The following is a 20,519-nucleotide window of genomic DNA, read 5'->3' as shown; positions in this document are numbered from 1 at the left end:
GATGAAGCTGAATTCCCATCCTATATAAGATGTTCTCACCTCTTGTTCATGTTGACCCAGTTCATGTAGAGGAGATCACTGGCCTCCTTGACTTTCCTGGTATCATCAGTGTTGTAGTCACGGAGGAGCTTGTTGGAGAGGTCATTGAAGGTATCCATCACTATCTCACCTTTGTGCAGGTCTTGCACTATTACCTAAGGGAAAGAAATGTAGGTTAGAACCCTTAAAGTCGGGACTCTGATATAGGGGTCATTCTAATACTTCTCTAGGTTGTGGAAGTAGATAGAAATTCTCTGAAAAAGCTGTAAACTATACAATGACTACTACAGAGACAGACACAGCCAAGGTTAGTGACTTAGAGGGGGATTATAAACCAAATGTCTCATCCGTCAGCAAAGAGAAATGACCTGGGGAGGAAAATGGCTGCCAGAATCTATAGCGATAACTCCGGTCAGTGACCAGCAAAACATGTTCCTGGCCTGACAACCAATACTGACTGATAGCTGCACTGCTATCTATCTATCTCCTATCTATCTATCTCCTATCTATCTATCTCCTATCTATCTATCTCCTATCTATCTATCTCCTATCTATCTATCTCCTATCTATCTATCTATCTATCTATCTCCTATCTATCTATCTATCTATCTATCTCCTATCTATCTATCTATCTATCTATCTATCTATCTATCTATCTCCTATCTATCTATCTATCTCCTATCTATCTATCTATCTATCTATCTATCTATCTATCTATCTATCTATCTCCTATCTATCTATCTATCTATCTATCTATCTATCTATCTATCTAACTTCTATCTATCTATCTATCTATCTAACTTCTATCTATCTATCTATCTATCTATCTATCTATCTCCTATCTATCTATCTAACTTCTATCTATCTATCTTCTATCTATCTAACTTCTATCTATCTAACTTCTACCTATCTTCTATCTATCTATCTAACTTCTATCTATCTATCTCCTATCTATCTATCTCCTATCTATCTATCTCCTATCTATCTATCTAACTTCTATCTATCTTCTATCTATCTATCTAATGATAAATGAATAGGATTTACTAACAACTAGTCATTAAGAAACTCAGAAAATCTGCCTTGCTTCCTAGTATATCTTTAGTTTATTGCTTCCCCATTGTGCTGTACTGGCGCCCTCCATTGTTAAACAGAAGTAACTACATGGCCGTATACTTCAAAGACCTTGAAAATATAGTTTTTTTCCAATATCTATATAGGTACTGAATCTCATATTATAAAATGTTTACATACAGACAAAGGTAATACACACAGACATACAGACAAAGGTAATGCACACAAACATACAGATAAAGGTAATACAGACATACAGACAAAGGTAATGCACACAAACATACAGATAAAGGTAATGCACACAGACATACAGACAAAGGTAATGCACACAGACAGACAGACTAAGGGCCCTATTCCACCGGACGATTATCGTTCAGATTATCGTTAAATCGTTCGAATCTAAACGATAATCGTTCGGTTGAAATGCAGTAACGATTAACGACCGAACGAGAAATCGTTGATCGCTTTATAAGACCTGGACCTATTTTTATCGTTGCTCGTTCGCAAAACGTTCGCAAATCGTTCGCATTGAATAAGACATCGTTCGGTCGTTCGCAATAGATACGAACGCAATAGCGAAGAAATACGGAAGAAGAAACGATCGCAATTACGATCATAAGTAACGATTATCGTTCCATGGAAATGAGTGAACGTTTTCAGGTCTTTCGCAATAGCGGTCGTTTGAGATCGTTAATCGTTAACGATTATGCTAACGATAATCGTCCGGTGGAATAGGGCCCTAAGGTAATACAGACATACAGACTACAGAGTCGCGGAGTCTCACGAGCCCTCTCATAGACAGGCTATGGCACACCGAGGCAGGTGGGAGCTCTCCGCAGCAGAATTCTGCCACATGTGTGAACATACCCTTACTGAGAATTGTCCACTATGATCTTTCACTATGTGCGGGAAATGCAATATTAACAAATATCGATGTTGATTGTTTTTCCCTCTGTAATTATGGCCATTATTATTGCGTCCTCTGATGATTATTTCCCCACAGACTTTAGTGGAGAACGTTATTAAATTAAACATGCAGCTGTATTTTTCACTATAAATTACAGGCCTATTATGCTTTCATCTTACTGTGTGTGAGCACAGCATCAGACCTGTCACACATCTGTTACTTCTCTCTGTGTCTGTGGATCCGCAAATCCAGACAGGACAAGGACCTAGTCATTCCTATGGGCCTTATGCACGGCCATAATATAACGGCCCCTCCATATGGTGCATTTACCCAGGCAGGGAACAGGTCATAAAGGAAAGGCTGAGATTTCTCCTCTTTTCAAATCCATTCCTGGTTTTGGCTTCCAAAATCTGTCAGATAAATCTGCCTGTGTAAACGCACCATTAGTCCTGTCGGTAGCTGTAGGTCTGCGGCCACAGAGACGGCTACAGATGTGTGAGTGTAATCCATGGGAGCAGATCTTGTATCCTGATAGAGAGGAAGCCACGTGACTGTATAGATGGCAGCTGTGTGTGACACCGAGTATCCATGTATCCTGGCCACAATAAGGACCCTATCACGTGGGACGATTAACGTGCGAAAAATCATTTTATTGTTTGAATTTAAACGATAATCATTCTGTGTAATTGCAGGCAACAATCGAAAAATCGTTAGTGTGTCGTTGATTTATCATTGATTTAGATCTGAACCTAAAATCATCGATAATCGTTCGCTGTAGTTCCACATTCGTTCACTCAAGCTTTGCACTTTTTCACTAATCATTCAGTGTAATTGCACATTATCTGTTGTTTCGCTGGGATCAGATGGAGTAAACGATCGTAACTAACGACTATCGTTCTGTGTAATATGGTGAACGATTTCAGGTTATCGATAAACAATCTTGTTTGTGATCATTTAATCGTTAGTCGTCAATCGTTAAAAATCTCTTCGTCTGATAGGACCCCAATGGTCCTTTTACACGGAACGATAATTCGCCCAATCGATCATTTAACGATTTTGGGGAAACCATTTTATTTTTATAACGATCAGTGTTTAGGCGAAGAGAAATCGTTTGAAAGAAATAGTTATTGCGATCGTTTTAAGCCGATTATCGTTCAAATGTGATTGTTATTGTGAAAATTCGAACGATAATCGCTCCGTGTAAACGCATCATTGGGCCTCTCTACACACAGACAGATAAGAATTACTTTAACAATATAGAGATTAGGAATCCCGGGCACCGAACATCCAGAATGTGTTATCTCAGCTCTATAAAACAGACAGGTCTTGTGGAAAGTATACAGAGAAAAAAACTAATCAATATATAACACTAATAAATAATACAAGGATTCCGTCATAAAGCGGAAACAGTCAGTGAAAGAGCTGATCTACAAACTGGAAGTCGCAGATGATGAATGGTGGAATAAAATATAAGAAAGGAGATCAAACAGCATGGAGCAACGGAATAAGGAGAGAGGAAGAGGAATAACTATAAGTCAGGAGAACAGAGGAAAAGAGAAGAGGAGGAGAAGAGAGGGGGGATGAAGGTGAGGGGGGGGGGGATGAATGAGATGAGAGGGGGGATGAATGAGATGAGAGGGGGGATGAAGGTGAGGGGGGGGGGTGAATGAGATGAGAGGGGGGATGAATGAGATGAGAGGGGGGATGAGATGAGATATGGGGGGATGAGATGAAGATGAATGAAATGAGAGGGGGTGAATGAGATTACAGGGAAATGAATGAGATGAGAGGGGGTGAATGAGATTACAGGGAAATGAATGAGATGAGGGGGTGAATGAGATTACAGGGAAATGAATGAGATGAGGGGGTGAATGAGATTACAGGGAAATGAATGAGATAAGAGGGGGGTGAATGAGATTACAGGGAAATGAATGAGATGAGAGGGGGTGAATGAGATTACAGGGAAATGAATGAGATGAGAGGGGGTGAATGAGATTACAGGGAAATGAATGAGATGAGGGGGTGAATGAGATTACAGGGAAATGAATGAGATGAGGGGGTGAATGAGATTACAGGGAAATGAATGAGATAAGAGGGGGGTGAATGAGATTACAGGGAAATGAATGAGATGAGAGGGGAAGGAATGAGATATGGGGGGGATGAGATGAAGATGAATGAAATGAGAGGGGGTGAATGAGATTACAGGGAAATGAATGAGATGAGAGGGGGTGAATGAGATTACAGGGAAATGAATGAGATGAGAGGGGGTGAATGAGATTACAGGGAAATGAATGAGATGAGAGGGGGGTGAATGAGATTACAGGGAAATGAATAAGATGAGAGGGGGTGAATGAGATTACAGAGAAATGAATGAGATGAGAGGGGGGTGAATAAGATTACAGGGAAATGAATGAGAGGGGAAGGAATGAGATATGGGGGGGATGAGATGAAGATGAATGAAATGAGAGGGGGTGAATGAGATTACAGGGAAATGAATGAGGCGAGAGGGGGGTGAATGAGATATGGGGGGGGGGAATGAGATATGGGGGGGGGGGGTGAATGAGATATGGGGGGGGGCTTCACCTTGTTTTCTGTGACCTGTTTGGTGAGGGGGTCTCGGGACGTCTGGCTGAGGGTGTAGAGCCGGAAGTCGGTCTGGTCCAGGACACTTTGTATCTCTCTCCGGAGCTCCTCCCACTTGATGCTGTCCGCCATCATATCCTGTAGCTGCTTCTGCCGCATCTCCACCCCGTGCAGCGTACTGTCCCAGTGATTCTTCAGCTTCTCCGCTGTGTGATTGGAAAGAACAATAATCAATCCATAATCAATATGTATATAATACTCCTGCAATGACTTCATAAGTGATGGGTTAGGCTGGGTTCACACTGCCTTTTTGCAATCCGTTTTTTTTCATGTGTGCGTCCGTTATTTTTTAACGGACACAAAAGTAGTGTGAGCTATGTTTTTGTGTCCGTCAAAAAAAACGGATCGTTTTGATTCGTTTTTCTTACAATGGAAGTCAAAGGAAAAACGGATCAAAACGGATGCACACAAATGCATCAGTTTTTTGCAAAAAACAGATGAAAAAAATGGATTGCAGTGTGAACCCAGCCTTATACATATTCCTCCAATCAGATCAATAGCCATCAAATAATCAACTGATCAAGATAAGTCACAAGTAATAGAAGGTGAAGATGCCAGTCACCACTGTACTATGATTATAGCATCAGAGAAATACCAGTATCACTTATCAGCTGCTGTATGTCCTGCAGGAAGTGGTGTGTTCTCTCCAGTCTGTAACAGTGCTCTCTGCTGCCACCTCTGTCCATGTCAGGAACTGTCCTTATCCTGACCCCGTTGTCAGACATGACTTTGGTCACAATAGTAAGCGCACCTGCACAGCTCCGCTCTCGGCTCCTGATACAGTATACGCTATTAGAATTGGAATGGATTTCTGGCACTTTTCCACTTTCTTTGAAGTCCCAAATGGGGAACTGGCGAGGAAATGAAATTCTAATTCTGGTTTTCCTGTAAGACGCTTACTATACACTGGTGCGTGACAATAATTCACCAGTCCCTCAGAACGTAGAAAATGTTATTTCTGTATTAAGAATTGTATAAAAGTGCAGATTGATTTTATCGTTGTAAATATAATTGAAATCAGCAAAAGGCGGCGTGTAATAGTAACGCAGCGAGGCGTCACGCTCAGCGCTCGGAAGCAAACGCTGCACACCTTCCAACGGAACAAGTCATTAACTATAACCTGTCCAGATGACTGGCGCATCTCTGCAGAATAAAGGCTACAAACTGGCAAGGATCAGATGGCACATTATCCTGTAACACGCATGTTTTTTATCCTGTAACACACATGTTTTTTATCCTGTAACACGCATGTTTTTTATCCTGTAACACGCATGTTTTTTATCCTGTAACACACATGTTTTTTATCCTGTAACACACATGTTTTTTATCCTGTAACACGCATGTTTTTTATCCTGTAACACGCATGTTTTTATCCTGTAACACGCATGTTTTTATCCTGTAACACGCATGTTTTTTATCCTGTAACACGCATGTTTTTATCCTGTAACACGCATGTTTTTTATCCTGTAACACGCATGTTTTTTATCCTGTAACACGCATGCTTTTTATCCTGTAACACGCATGCTATTTTTATCCTGTAACACGCATGTTTTTTATCCTGTAACACGCATGTTTTTATCCTGTAACACGCATGTTTTTTATCCTGTAACACGCATGTTTTTATCCTGTAACACGCATGCTATTTTTATCCTGTAACACGCATGCTATTTTTATCCTGTAACACGCATGTTTTTATCCTGTAACACGCATGTTTTTATGATGTAACACGCATGTTTTTATCCTGTAACACGCATGTTTTTATCCTGTAACACGCATGTTTTTATCCTGTAACACGCATGTTTTTATCCTGTAACACGCATGTTTTTATCATGTAACACGCATGTTTTTATCCTGTAACACGCATGTTTTTATCCTGTAACACGCATGTTTTTATCCTGTAACACGCATGTTTTTATCCTGTAACACACGTTTTTATCCTGTAACACGCATGTTTTTTTATCATGTCACCCGCATGTTTTTTATCCTGTAACACGCATGCTATTTTTAGGAGGTGCTGTCCCCAGAAATTTTTCTTAAAAAAAACAACAGGAATTGTGATTACAAGCAGATTTGCAATATGCTCTATAATTTTGTGTGGGTGCTTTAACATTATACATATGGCCACTAGGTGTCTCCCTTCACCGCACATGTATACAGCTGCTACACATCCACATTTAGCATCAGAGAATACTGGGGGGGGGGGGGGGGGGGGGTGCATTGTACGGTCAGCTCTCGTCGCACAGCACCAAAACCTCTGGTTTTGGCTGAACGTTCCTGCCTTCACATCTGAGCTGGACTCGTCTGGGGGTAACAGCCCACTCAGCCAATCACTGACCGTGGTGCTATCATGTCTTAGTCAATAACTGGCTGTCAACCCTTAAAAGTAGTGGAGGCAGGATGGTTTAGCAGGGACCGGAGATAATGTAGGAGGACCCTGGGGGAGTGAGGAAAGGTAAGAACAGGCTGTTTGTTATGTTCTCCTCAAAGCCAGCAATATAGTGAAAATTTATTTTGAGCAGAATACCCCTTTATGTAAGCCAAGTGTCATTCAGTGATCTGATGACTGGCACATGGCAGCTTTACAATGAGCAAAACACTGGTGAACTGCAAAGAAAGAGGAGTAGTGAGAAAGTTTTGGTGCTTACACTTCTCTGTGATAGATGTTCTCACATCCAGGCTGGAAGTTTTATTCTTCGCATTCTGAGCCAACGTAAACACAGATTCCAGCTGCGGGTGGCGCTGTTCCATATCTTCTTTAGTTATCTGAGAACACGGACAGTTAATATGAGTATAGAGACATCATGCTGCTATGTGTATCAAGTGAACAATATGTAGAGAAAGATCAGGCTGCAGTTTTTAAATAAAAAAACTTAAAGGAAAAGTCCGGCGAGAATTTTTATTAAAGTATTGTATTGCCCCCCAAAAAGTTATACAAATCCCCAATATACACTTATTACGGGAAATGCTTATAAAGGGCTTCTTTCCCTGCACTTACTACTGCATCAAGGCTTCACTTCCTGGATACCATGGTGACGCCACTTCCTGGATACCATGGTGACGTCACTTCCTGGATACCATGGTGACGTCACTTCCTGGATACCATGGTGACGTCACTTCCTGGATACCATGGTGACGTCACTTCCTGGATACCATGGTGACGGCACTTCCTGGATACCATGGTGACGGCACTTCCTGGATACCATGGTGACGTCACTTCCTGGATACCATGGTGACGTCACTTCCTGGATACCATGGTGATGTCACTTCCTGGATACCATGGTGACGTCACTTCCTGGATACCATGGTGATGTCATGCAGGCTGTGGCTTCTGGAGAAGATGATGGCAGGGGGACACTGAGGGTCACTGACCATCCCTCTGTCATCATCCTCTCCAGCAGCCACAGCCCGCACAGCTCTGGGAGTCGTGACATCACAATGTTATCCAGGAAGTGACTTCACCATACTATCCAGAAAGTGACATCACCATGTCATCCAGGAAGTGACATCACCATGTCATCCAGGAAGTGACATCACCATGTCATCCAGGAAGTGACATCACCATGTCATCCAGGAAGTGACATCACCATGTCATCCAGGAAGTGACATCACCATGTCATCCAGGAAGTGACATCACCATGTCATCCAGGAAGTGACATCACCATGTCATCCAGGAAGTGACATCACCATGTCATCCAGGAAGTGACATCACCATGTTATCCAGGAAGTGACATCACCATGTCATCCAGGAAGTGACATCACCATGTTATCCAGGAAGTGACATCACTATGTTATCCAGGAAGTGACGTCACCATGTTATCCAGGAAGTGACGTCACCATGTTATCCAGGAAGTGACATCACCACTTGTTTGGTTGGAGACAAAAAAAAAAAAATCGCATTGTCTATAGGCCCCTTGGTTCATACAGCATCCTATCGGAGCCCACATTACAGTTGTCATTCAGCACAGACAAATGGCGCCAAACCCTGCACCAATGGCCAAGAATGAACCCGGACAGACACAATCCCCTCTAATAGAGTCCACTTGTATCCATCAGTATCGAATAAGAAATTCTGCAGTGTTTTTTGTCCTGTATTTTCAAGTGAATTCTGCACAATGCGAACTAAGCCCAAATCTCCCTCACTCTGGTCGGGGTGTGCAGTATAAGGAGGGAGCGCCACACCACACAAATCCCATTAATAAGATCCATGCACATGATAGTTCCTTCTAGATTTATTCATCTTTCACAGGGGCACATCACCCAGCTTACCTTCTTTTTTTCGTTTTTAACAAGCCTAATGATAAGAATGAAGTGTTTATTTGGGATAAAAACAATGCGGTGCCCTCAGCACGGCGGTGATACAAGGAGCCGCGATAATTACTATGATAATTGCGATCTGTGACACCGGGAAACAAATAGCAGAAGGTTCCTGTAATCCCTCTGAAGCGGATGGGATTAATCGTGTTCTAAGAGCCTATTACACAGATAGAAGAGGAGGATTCATTCACAAAGCCCTGCAGACTCCGCTGTGAGGAGTACAGAGACGACACGGCATTTCATACAAAAGAAGGAAAAACCACAAGATACTGACCGCCAGTACAGATCCCTACAGCTTATCATAGAGCGAAAAAACACACAAAAACTAGATACTGACCGCCAGTACACATCCCTACAGCTTATCATAGAGCGAAAAAACACACAAAAACTAGATACTGACCGCCAGTACAGATCCCTACAGCTTATCATAGTGCGAAAAAACACACAAAAACTAGATACTGACTGCCAGTACAGATCCCTACAGCTTATCATAGAGCGAAAAAACACACAAAAACTAGATACTGACTGCCAGTACAGATCCCTACAGCTTATCATAGAGCGAAAAAACACACAAAAACTAGATACTGACTGCCAGTACAGATCCCTACATCTTATTATAGAGCGAAAAAACACAAAAACATAAGATACTGACTGCCAGTACAGATCCCTACATCTTATTATAGAGCGAAAAAACACAAAAACATAAGATACTGACTGCCAGTACAGATCCCTACATCTTATTATAGAGCGAAAAAACACAAAAACATAAGATACTGACTGCCAGTACAGATCCCTACAGCTTAGAGAGAAAAAACACACAAAAACAAGATACTGACTGCCAGTACAGATCCCTACAGCTTATCATAGTGCGAAGAAACACAAAAACATAAGATACTGACTGCCAGTACAGATCCCTACAGCTTATCATAGTGCGAAAAAAAAAAAATACAAAACACAAGATACTGACTGCCAGTACAGATCCCTACAGCTCATCATAGAGCGGAAAAACACAAAAACTAGATACTGACTGCCAGTACTGATCCCTACAGTTAGGGCCGGCCTTTGGGGTGTGCGAGCTGTGCGGTTGCACAGGGCGCATCACTCCTGGCCAGCTAGGGGGCGCTCTGGCAGTCAGCTGCACACTTAACTGGTCTGGCAGACAGACGTTCTGTCTGTCTGCCAGAGCGCCCCTCTAGCTGGCCGCCTGCCCTCCTTACATAGTAGTTGGTTTGGGCGCTCCAGAAGATAGACGGGCTAGGGACCTGGCAAAGTAATGTTCCGGGTTGATCCCGGTAAGCTCCGCCCCCGCCGACAAGCCCCGCCCCCGGCACCCACCACATGTGGGAGGCTGACTTTTTTCTTGCCACATTGCAGCCTGCAGGGTGCTCAGGTCCCATCAGTGCGGTGACCTGTGACCTCTGCCCGGCCATGTGCGTCCTCCCTCCTCCTCCTCAGCAATGCTGCAGCCTCCAGGATCCTGGGCCCCTGCTGTAAGTCTGATGATTCTCTCTCCTCTGTCTCTCTACCTCTTTCCCTTCTATCTATCTATCTCTATCTATCTATATATCAGCTGAAACAGTGCATAACTACTGCCCCCAGCATACCCAACAGCTAAACAGTGCATAACTACTGCCCCCATCATACCCCAACAGCTAAACAGTGCATAACTACTGCCCCCAGCATACCCAACAGCTAAACAGTGCATAACTACTATCCCCAGCATACCCCAACAGCTAAACAGTGCATAACTACTGCCCCCAGCATACCCAACAGCTAAACAGTGCATAACTACTGCCCCCATCATACCCCAACAGCTAAACAGTGCATAACTACTGCCCCCAGCATACCCAACAGCTAAACAGTGCATAACTACTATCCCCAGCATACCCCAACAGCTAAACAGTGCATAACTACTGCCCCCAGCATACCCAACAGCTAAACAGTGCATAACTACTGCCCCCAGCATACCCCAACAGCTAAACAGTGCATAACTACTGCCCCAGCATACCCCAACAGCTAAACAGTGCATAACTACTGCCCCAGCATACCCCAACAGCTAAACAGCGCATAACTACTGCCCCAGCATACCCCAACAGCTAAACAGCGCATAACTACTGCCCCCAGCATACCCCAACAGCTAAACAGTACATAACTACTGCCCCCAGCATACCCAACAGCTAAACAGTGCATAACTACTGCCCCAGCATACCCAACAGCTAAACAGCGCATAACTACTGCCCCAGCATACCCCAACAGCTAAACAGTGCATAACTACTGCCCCCAGCATACCCCAACAGCTAAACAGCGCATAACTACTGCCCCCACGGTAAACAGTGTAATTGCCAAATAGGCCAAGTCCAAATTTGCTGTTTTTTAGTGAAGTCACATCCCAGAGAAAAATTCAAAAAGTGATTAAAGGGTCACATATATAACGGGGGGGGGGGGGGGGGGGGGGGGGGGGGTAGATGATTGGTAGATACATACATAGATGGTACTTCTATCGGGGGTCGGGGGGTTTGGGGGGGCTGGGGTTTAGGGGTGGAGCTTGTTGTAGTAGGATTTAGTATATTGTATCTAAATCCTACAGCTTCCTGTCCCGTTTGTGGTTTTATTGTGGGGGGTTGTCTGGAGGGATGGGAGGCTGTGAGATTTAGTCTATGTCACCATTAGGGGGTATCAACAGGGGCGGGGGGGGGGGGGGGGGGGCGCCAAAAGAAAGTTTCGCACAGGGCGCCATCTACCCTAAGGCCGGCCCTGCCGACAGTTTATCATAGAGCGAAAAAACACAAGATACTGACTGCCAGTACAGATCCCTACAGCTTATCATAGTGCGAGCACGCTGATCGGACGTGAGCGTTACCTTCATCCGCGCTATAGTTGTATTAATCTCATCAGGATCGCCAACAGTGACAATGTTGGACTTGAGCATCTGATCGATAAGTAGCAGCCAGTCTGACAGCTCGATGACAGTCTTATCCAGGTCGGTGGCAGCTGGCAGCTCCATTACGTGTTTGGTCATTCCTGGATACTCAGAGGCAGAAGATACTAGCACCATTTTTTGCACCGCAGGAAAAGTTGCTATAAAAACATAAAATATGTTATAAAAAAAATAGCCAAACTATATAACTTATAAAAATAGCCAAAATATATTGTATAAAAATATAGTTATACTCTAAGGGCTGCTGATTGGCAGTTATCTATCCATGCTGTGTATAAGCGGTCACCTGTCAATCAGCAGCTGGAGGGCGGGGGAGGGGTGTGACAAGAATCCTATTCTCCTGCATATTAGGAGAACGGCTGAGCAGAATGATGTAATACACCAATCTGTTCAGTATTTCTGTCACTAGTTTATGCTGCCCTTATTTAAGGTGGAATAGCCCTAGTGACAGATTGCCTTTAAACTTATCTAACTATATAAATAACCCCAAAGGTCTCCAGGTCCCCAAAACCAGATATGATGACTGACAGGATTTCCGTCACCCGGCTGAACAACCGGCTGTAAATGGGGGAAGTTTGTGGGTCGACAATGGAGAGTCTCCGTGCCCACCAGGTTAACTCTTTACTTAGCCCCTAAAAGCATATTTCCAGGTCCTGAAGATATAAGGTGGATCACCCCATTGCTGCGCACAGGTTTGGCATATTATACGGCATATAACAATTTCATGAGGTTATTAATGTTGAAATACTTTTCATTTCATTTATTACCCTTCAATTGTGCTGTAAAATACTCAGGTAGATCCTATATAGACGGCACTAAAATGAAGCACATTAAAAGCCCCGTCACACTTAATAGCTTCTTACTAAATCACATCCCCTAATAAAACGGCCTATGGGTGAACAACACACATTATACAGGACTACGGACTAAAGGCAACTTTCCCATCTGCAAGTAAAAGCCTATAAAACAGCTGAGAAGTAGGGACATGCAGAGCGTGGTCACAGCCAAAGTATACCGAGATTATCCCGAGAAACCGATTCTCTAAGCTGTGTACATTATTTGGTCCACTGAACTCAATGAGGAGTCTGCATTCACCATTGTAAGCTTTCCCTAGTGGCAGCTGCAGGAGGCTAAAATATTACCTTTTTTAGATCACATGAAAGCATCTATAAAACTTAAAGAGGAACTCAGCTTAAGAGCTCGTTCACACAGAGCAAAAGCAGCTGAATTTCTGGGCTGAATCGGCGCTGAAATTTAAGCCGTTAAAATAGGTGCAGAGCTAATTTCCATTGTGTTGAATGGAAATTCTGCTCTGCAGCTCACACGGTTGAATTTCCGCACTGAACGTTCCGCGGCTAATCCGCTGTCCGCCAGAAGAATGAACATGTCCATTCTTCCGCTAGCGAAAGCCTATACAAAACAATGGGGCTCTGATTTTCTGTTTCAGCGTGGAATACAAGTGGAAATTACGCACTGAATAAGCAAAAATGGGGAAAAAAAGGGGGGGGGGGGGGGGGAGGATTCTAGTATATATTCTGGTATAGTCTAGTTTACTCGCCAAATACTCGCTGAATTTCAGCGCTGAATGCATGCGGAATCAGCGCGGATTCCTCGAGTATTCCGTGCTGAATTTGTCAAGAGCTGATTACGAGCTGAACACTTTCCTAGCGGAATACGCAGGGATTCTGCTTACATTCTGCTTATATTCTGCTCGGAATTCAGCGTCAGTTGATTTCAGGCGGAAATATTTCCTCGCGTAATCCGCCCCTTTTGCTCAGTGTGAACGAGCCCTAAGAAAGATTTAACCCTGTTCCATCCCCACCCATAGAAATCCATAGGTTTCTAGTACATGAATTGGACGGTTTGTCTGCAGCACATCCTGCCTCATACCCTGAAGATGCTGGAAATCCTCACTGCCTGCTCTTCTCTGTCTCCAACCCTCCGTCCTCCCTTCTGAGACAGAGGTCACATGATCTCTGTCTCTTCTTTTCTCAAGCAAGATGTAACACTTCATCTGTAACCATGCCCATCATTGACATCACACATTGATCTCCTGACCAATGGCAGGGAAACTACAGCCTCTCCTGAGCAGTATCGGGAAAGGGAGACACTGCTGTTTTCATCTCTCTCTACTTCTGTAATCTATTTATGTTGATGAATAGATAGATAGATGGATGGATGGATGATAGATAGATGCCACAAGACAGTGGTGGGTACCCAGCAGTTGGCTTTGTGGTGCAGTGCATGCTGGGAGATGTAGTTTCCTGGCCGGGTGCCATGATGTAAAATCTGTGGCTATGAGCAGTGTAGACAAGTGGGAAAGGTGTCAAACAATCGTTGGGGGATCAGTAACTGCATCATCTACATCCAGTTTACCACTCCCTCACCTTTCACCAAGATGAGAGACAATGGAACCCTGTAAAAAATCTGTACTTACTGGGCAGGACACTTTGGGTTGCATAGACTGGATAATACAAGGCTTCCTCCAGGCCCCTTATTTTCTCTGGCACTTCTCTGGACACCTGATAAATACAATGGAAATCTCAAATAAAAGACATCTTCATAGTGTAGTAACAGTACAGTAATAATAATAATAATAATAATAATAAGCACATGATCAGTGGGGCCCAGTTATAGATTAAATAATGCCTCTGGTACAAACACTGAACAAAGACGGATCTTCTTTCTATCTATCACATAATACTGTACTTGTAAATACCATTAGTGGATATGTTATACATGAGATGAGAATATCCTTCTAATGTTAAAAGTTTCGCTGCAGTACCAGCCGCAACCACTGCGAGATGAATGGAGCTGTTCATGTAAAAAAAAAGACGAACAGGCCACTGCCCACGCCAGAGCGGATAAACTTTATTTATAGGTAAGAATAACTAAGTCAAAGCAGGCTGACCGACACAGCAGATCCACTAAGTATTTGCCTGTTGCAGCCCCGCTTATCTAAACTGCAGGCAGTGGGTGTGGCAAAGCAGGGAAAGGGCGTGGCCTCCTTCTGCACCCAATTTATTATGATTTGCATACTGACTACCTACACCGCCTCAGTAAATGCAGCACACGGGGGCAGGGATTTCTACTAGACCGGCATACTCTCACTACGCTCTGATAAGTTTCCCCATTACTGTCTTCCCTCTTTTACTCCTTCTATTCCTAGAGAGGACGGGATTATACAGAACAATCCTGCAGAATAAATGGTCTAAGAGTGGAGCTATCAAAGAGTATGGCTGATTATATGACCACATACCGTGCACATACACAAATCCACAGCACAGTAACAATACAAAGGAAAATCATAGTAAAACATTTTAGCCTCCTAAAAATAACGTCAGCGATCCCAGCAAATATTTACCCGGCGGGGAGCACTTCAGGTGAAATACTTATGTACTCAAATTTTTTTATTTTTTTTTTGCTATGGGCTCTAGAATTCTCCAAAGCAAACAGTAAGAACTAGAAAAAATGTGACTGCGTACTATAGAAAGCTGGGAAACAGATGTGCTGCCCTGTACATAACAAGCCTAACCCTCCTGCAAAGAATAGACATCACTGCATATTGCACATAATACCAGGAGACACAATTCATTGCAAAAAATAATTAACCTTTACAAGAAAAAAAAAATTGCCAGTCTTCCAGTACTTATTATCTGCTGTATGTCCTGCCCTTTACAAATATCTTGGAAAATCTCTAGTGCTATTACGGACCATCAACACCGCTCTTAAGGCACCGATTTAATCCTTTCCTCCTTCTCAACAAATCTATACTTACTTATATCCAGGTCCAGTCTCCTGAAGCTTTTTAGACTTGGGCTGGTGGTAAAATAGAGACTAAACACACATCGATGAACACATGATTGATGAACACATTGAGCCGTGACACTTTGCACAAGCCGGAACTTCCTCTGTTTAGCTGCTTTCTCTCAACCAACAGAAGACTAAAAAGCTTCAGGAGATTGGACCTGGATACAGTAAGTATGGCGGTCCATGCAGGGACAGGAAACCTGGGGGCGGGGCCCTCTCTACGTGGTGCCGTCATGTCGAAGCGGAAATAGTAAGTATAGCCGTTATATAGCTGCCTTCAGGAGACCGGACCTGGGTATAGTAAGTATAGTTGGTATATAGCAGCCTTCAGGAGACTGGACCTGGATACAGTAAGTATAGCTGGTATATAGCAGCCTTCAGGAGACTGGACCTGGATACAGTAAGTATAGCTGTTATATAGCTGCCTTCAGGAGACTGGACCTGGATACAGTAAGTATAGCTGTTATATAGCTGCCTTCAGGAGACTGGACCTGGATACAGTAAGTATAGCTGGTATATAGCAGCCTTCAGGAGACTGGACCTGGATACAGTAAGTATAGCTGTTATATAGCTGCCTTGAGGAGACTGGACCTGGATACAGTAAGTATAGCTGTTATATAGCAGCCTTCAGGACACTGGACCTGGATACAGTAAGTATAGCTGTTATATAGCTGCCTTCAGGAGACTGGACCTGGATACAGTAAGTATAGCTGGTATATAGCAGCCTTCAGGAGACTGGACCTGGATACAGTAAGTATAGCTGTTATATAGCAGCCTTCAGGAGACTGGGCCTGGATACAGTAAGTATAGCTGTTATATAGCAGCCTTCAGGAGACTGGACCTGGATACAGTAAGTATAGCTGTTATATAGCTGCCTTCAGGAGACTGGACCTGGATACAGCTGGTATAGCTTTGTTATAAAGCATGAAAAAACTTTTTTTTTCACTATTGTACCATTTTTTAAAGTGCAAAGAATTTTCAATCAGATCCAAATTATTTTTAGAATTCCGTTTTTTTATAAAATGATGAGAAAAAAAATAAAAAATAAATATATTTCATTTCCATCAAGATAATTGAACACAGGAAACAAAACTGTTGTGAGTATCTAGATTGGAGATTTACCCCTAGACTCCTACACAGTTAGGCTTGGATATTCAGCTATATCTGATTGCAGATCAGTCCTCTGTAGGCAGTTTATGACAGAAACCAACAATCATAGACACTGGCTGACAGCTGAGCGAGCAGGAGGCCAGGCAGTAGTGATTATTCATGAAGAAAAGTGAGAAGGAAGCAGTGGTGAGGAGTGCCAGACTGCGGCACAAACATTGAGCCACAACTCCTCATTGACTCTTCATTACAGTAGCAGACCAGAAATTGCACAATCCACTGCATGGACAAATTACCAAAAGGCACCATGCTGACTAGGGGACGGCAAGCTACAGCGCGCTGTCAGCACCTCGAGTAGGGCCCGGGTGCTGACAGATTCCCTTTAAGTATGTTATTTCCATGCAATGCACCCCTTTAAGAAAGTGGTAATTAAGACAACTATAGAACACTGGAGAAATAAAAATACAATATGATGCCTATATATATATGAAGCAGGGGCAGTGCTTTGTGCCTACGGTCAATGAATGTTAATACAAAGACAACTGAGCGGCCCGTCAGGATGATTCAGGTTCCTACTTTTCTGTTTAATCATAAAGAATAATGTGTGGTGCTAGACAAGGAGAAGTCAGAGACTCAGCGCACTTTATGTTTTGAATATCAAGTGAAGAAACGCAACTACCACCTAGGCTGTAAAACCCTATGGGGGCTCGGAATAACTATGTTTGTTAGACGTCTAGATATCTATGAATTACAATTTTATGACACTATGCTTAAAGGGATACTCCGGCAAAAATCTTTTTCTTTCAAATCAACTGGTTTCAGAAAGTTAGATTTGCAATTTACTTCTATTTAAAAATATTTTGTCTTCCAGTACTTATCAGCTGCTGTAAGCCCTGCAGGAAGTGGTGTATGCTCTCCAGTCTGACACAGTGCTCTCTGCTGCCACCTCTGTCCATGTCAGGAACTGTCCAGAGCAGCAGCAATTCCCAGAGGTGGCAGCAGAGAGCGCTGTGTCACACTGGAAAGAATACATCACTTCCTGCAGGACATGCAGCAGCTGATAGGTACTGGAAGAGTGGAGATTTTTAAACAGAAGTAAATTACAAATCTATACAACTATTTAAATCCGGATTATTTGAAAGAAAAAATATTTTTCACTGGAGTACCCCTTTAATACTGATGCTACAGAAATAATACATCCACAGGGGTGGAAAAGCTGATTTTATTTAAGAACTAAAATTAGTAGGAAATTTGGAATGTGCAGTGATACTATCCGATAGCACAGAGCAATGCGAGACCATGACAACTGCGGCCGAATAAATATATATGCCTACAGTGTAGCCCCAGTATAAGGATATAGAGAATAATGGGGCTTACTAATCATCCCCCTTCATGTACATAGTAAGGATAAGAGAATGAGAGGAGGTGGAATGTGCTGCACGGTCGTACCTGAGACCAGGTAATATTCAGGGCCCGTAGTCTGGAGGAGAGTTTCTCTCTGTCCGGGGCGCTCAGCCTCTTCATAGCCAATATATCCGGCGCTGTGCGGTTCAGCCACTCGGCTTTGTCACTCTGCATTTCCAATTCTTTACTTAATGCCTGAAGGGGGAGCAAGAGAGCTTTGTATCTGTAGTTCTACAATATAGTGATAGCTGATGGACATTACATACGGTTACCTAGAGCACAGCCAGGGATGCGTCTATTAGGAAGGAGCTTATTAGATATAGTAGTATATACACTGGCAGAGATAACATAGGGAGGCAGTGTATGAGCTGAAGGAGACAGCTATCCTTTACTAATGCAATAGCCCTGGAGCCGGTCTGGTGCATACAGACTAGAATCAATGAGGATACCCAGGTCCCTGGCCGGTCAGGATTCTGCACCGTGATAACTACACAATGACATAAGACGGACAACAGCAACTCTATACATGTCAGGCAACCTAAATATTGACTTCAACTTGGCTGTGACTGTGACTTGACTGCAGATTTAAGGATGGATTCTTTTGTGACATCAGAGTCAAAGTCACCATGTCAAACAAGCGTTACTTGAGGCCCCAGTTATATAGATTTGTAATTTACTTGTATTTAAAAATATCCAGTCTTCCAGTACTTATCAGCTGCTGTATGTCCTGCACGAAGTGGTGTATTCTCTCCAGTCTGACACAGTGCTCTCTGCTGCCACCTCTGTCCATGTCAGGAACTGTCCAGAGCAGCAGCAAATCCCCATAGAAAACCTCTCCTGCTCTGGACAGTTCCTGACATGGACAGAGGTGGCAGCAGAGATCACTGTGTGAGACTGGAGGTAATACATCACTTCCTGCAGGACATACAGCAGCTGATAAGTACTTGAAGACTGGATATTTTTTAATAGAAGTAAATTACAAATCTGTATAACATTCTGGCACTAATTGATTTGAAGATTTTTTTGTGAACTACCCCTTTAAGCTTTATATAGTAAGATGGAAATATGTTACATAAAATCTAATCTAGACAAGGGGGGGGGGAATAAGGAGGAGACTTTTTGCTGTAATATTTCTTACCTTTAATTCATTAAGCCTCTCCGCATTATCAAGAGGTGGATTCACCCGCAACACATCTGCCGCCTGATCCAGCCAAACCGTAAGCTCATCCACTTTCCTTTTGTAGTCACTTATAGCCGGACTTTCTTCTTTTAGTCTGATAAAGTGGAGAACAGCAAATAAGAAATATCTGCACATACCATGGAAATGTACACAATTTGATGTGTAATACGCCACTGGTAGGAGTCTATGAGGCCATATTGCCGCTCTTACTGCATTTACACACAGAAATACATGCCAAAGGGGTTGGGTGATCAGAAAGAGCAGAGAAGCAGCTGTAAAGTTTGCAGACTGTCTGGGCACATAAAACACCGGATTCAAGGTCAGTGCTGGTCTGGGATCTCGGTGAGAGAAGATTGCAGGATGCTGTGCTGTGCAGGGCTGCCTTTTCTCCTCTCTGTGCTCCTTCATCCCCCTCAGCCCCTCCCCTCTACATAGAGCATAATGGACACAGAAATCCTGCTTCTTCTGAAGTGGGGGGGGGGGGGGGGAGGAAAACTGCTTTTTGCTTAATTTCTTAATTTGCTTACGTCTTTTGCTTAATAAACCTATTACTGAGTTTCTTAGAGTCGCTTGTACTATTGATACTTATTGCTTTCTGATCAGTGACATCTAAATGACAGGTACACTTTAAGGAATATATTTCCACAAATTTAATATTTGGAATACGTTCCAGTGGCAGCTTCTATTTAAATAGCTGTATGTGATGTAATTACATACAATACTATAGTATACTATACATTAACTTCATTTCTGTTCTATAAAGAAAAAGCCAACTAATAAATAATCTCGGCCAGACGGGCCTCCTACCTCTGCTGTCTGTCCATGACTTCAAACTTGATGTTGCTCCAGCGTCTGTTCAGACTGGACAGCTTCTCCTGCAGGAATTGGCCATCGGTGGGGGAGAGATGCTGGATGATGCCTTCCCCGCTCTGGTTGAGAATAGTGAAGCTGAGCTGGTGAGTGCCGACCCCTTCCTCCAGCTCCTGACAAAATGAAGCAGAAGAAGTTGAAGTCTCAGACTACCTGCTGAGGCCTGTACGGCTGTGATCCCCCGGCCTATCAACACAATGGCAGAAGCGGGAAATAATCTGCTTTAGTGTTTGCAT

General features: G+C 43.2%; 1 protein-coding gene across 5 annotated transcripts in view; it reads right to left on the bottom strand.

Annotated features, from left to right (window-relative positions):
- Positions 1-20,519, bottom strand: part of UTRN (utrophin) — a 410,412-nt gene that overhangs the window by 225,268 nt on the left and 164,625 nt on the right. For all 5 annotated transcript variants that reach the window (XM_069954241.1, XM_069954239.1, XM_069954240.1 and 2 more), the window contains 8 exons: positions 20,221-20,396; positions 19,372-19,507; positions 18,279-18,428; positions 14,350-14,434; positions 11,835-12,052; positions 7,306-7,423; positions 4,601-4,806; positions 40-194 (listed from right to left, as the gene is read on the bottom strand). In XM_069954241.1, the coding sequence (XP_069810342.1) occupies positions 40-194; positions 4,601-4,806; positions 7,306-7,423; positions 11,835-12,052; positions 14,350-14,434; positions 18,279-18,428; positions 19,372-19,507; positions 20,221-20,396 (1,244 nt within the window). The remainder of the gene's footprint in view (positions 1-39; positions 195-4,600; positions 4,807-7,305; positions 7,424-11,834; positions 12,053-14,349; positions 14,435-18,278; positions 18,429-19,371; positions 19,508-20,220; positions 20,397-20,519) is intronic.

The sequence above is a fragment of the Dendropsophus ebraccatus genome, chromosome 15 (assembly GCF_027789765.1).
Source record: "Dendropsophus ebraccatus isolate aDenEbr1 chromosome 15, aDenEbr1.pat, whole genome shotgun sequence".
NCBI classification, from domain to species: Eukaryota; Metazoa; Chordata; class Amphibia; order Anura; family Hylidae; genus Dendropsophus; species Dendropsophus ebraccatus.
Note: the sequence above shows the minus strand (reverse complement) of the source record. Positions and strands in the feature narration are given on the sequence as shown.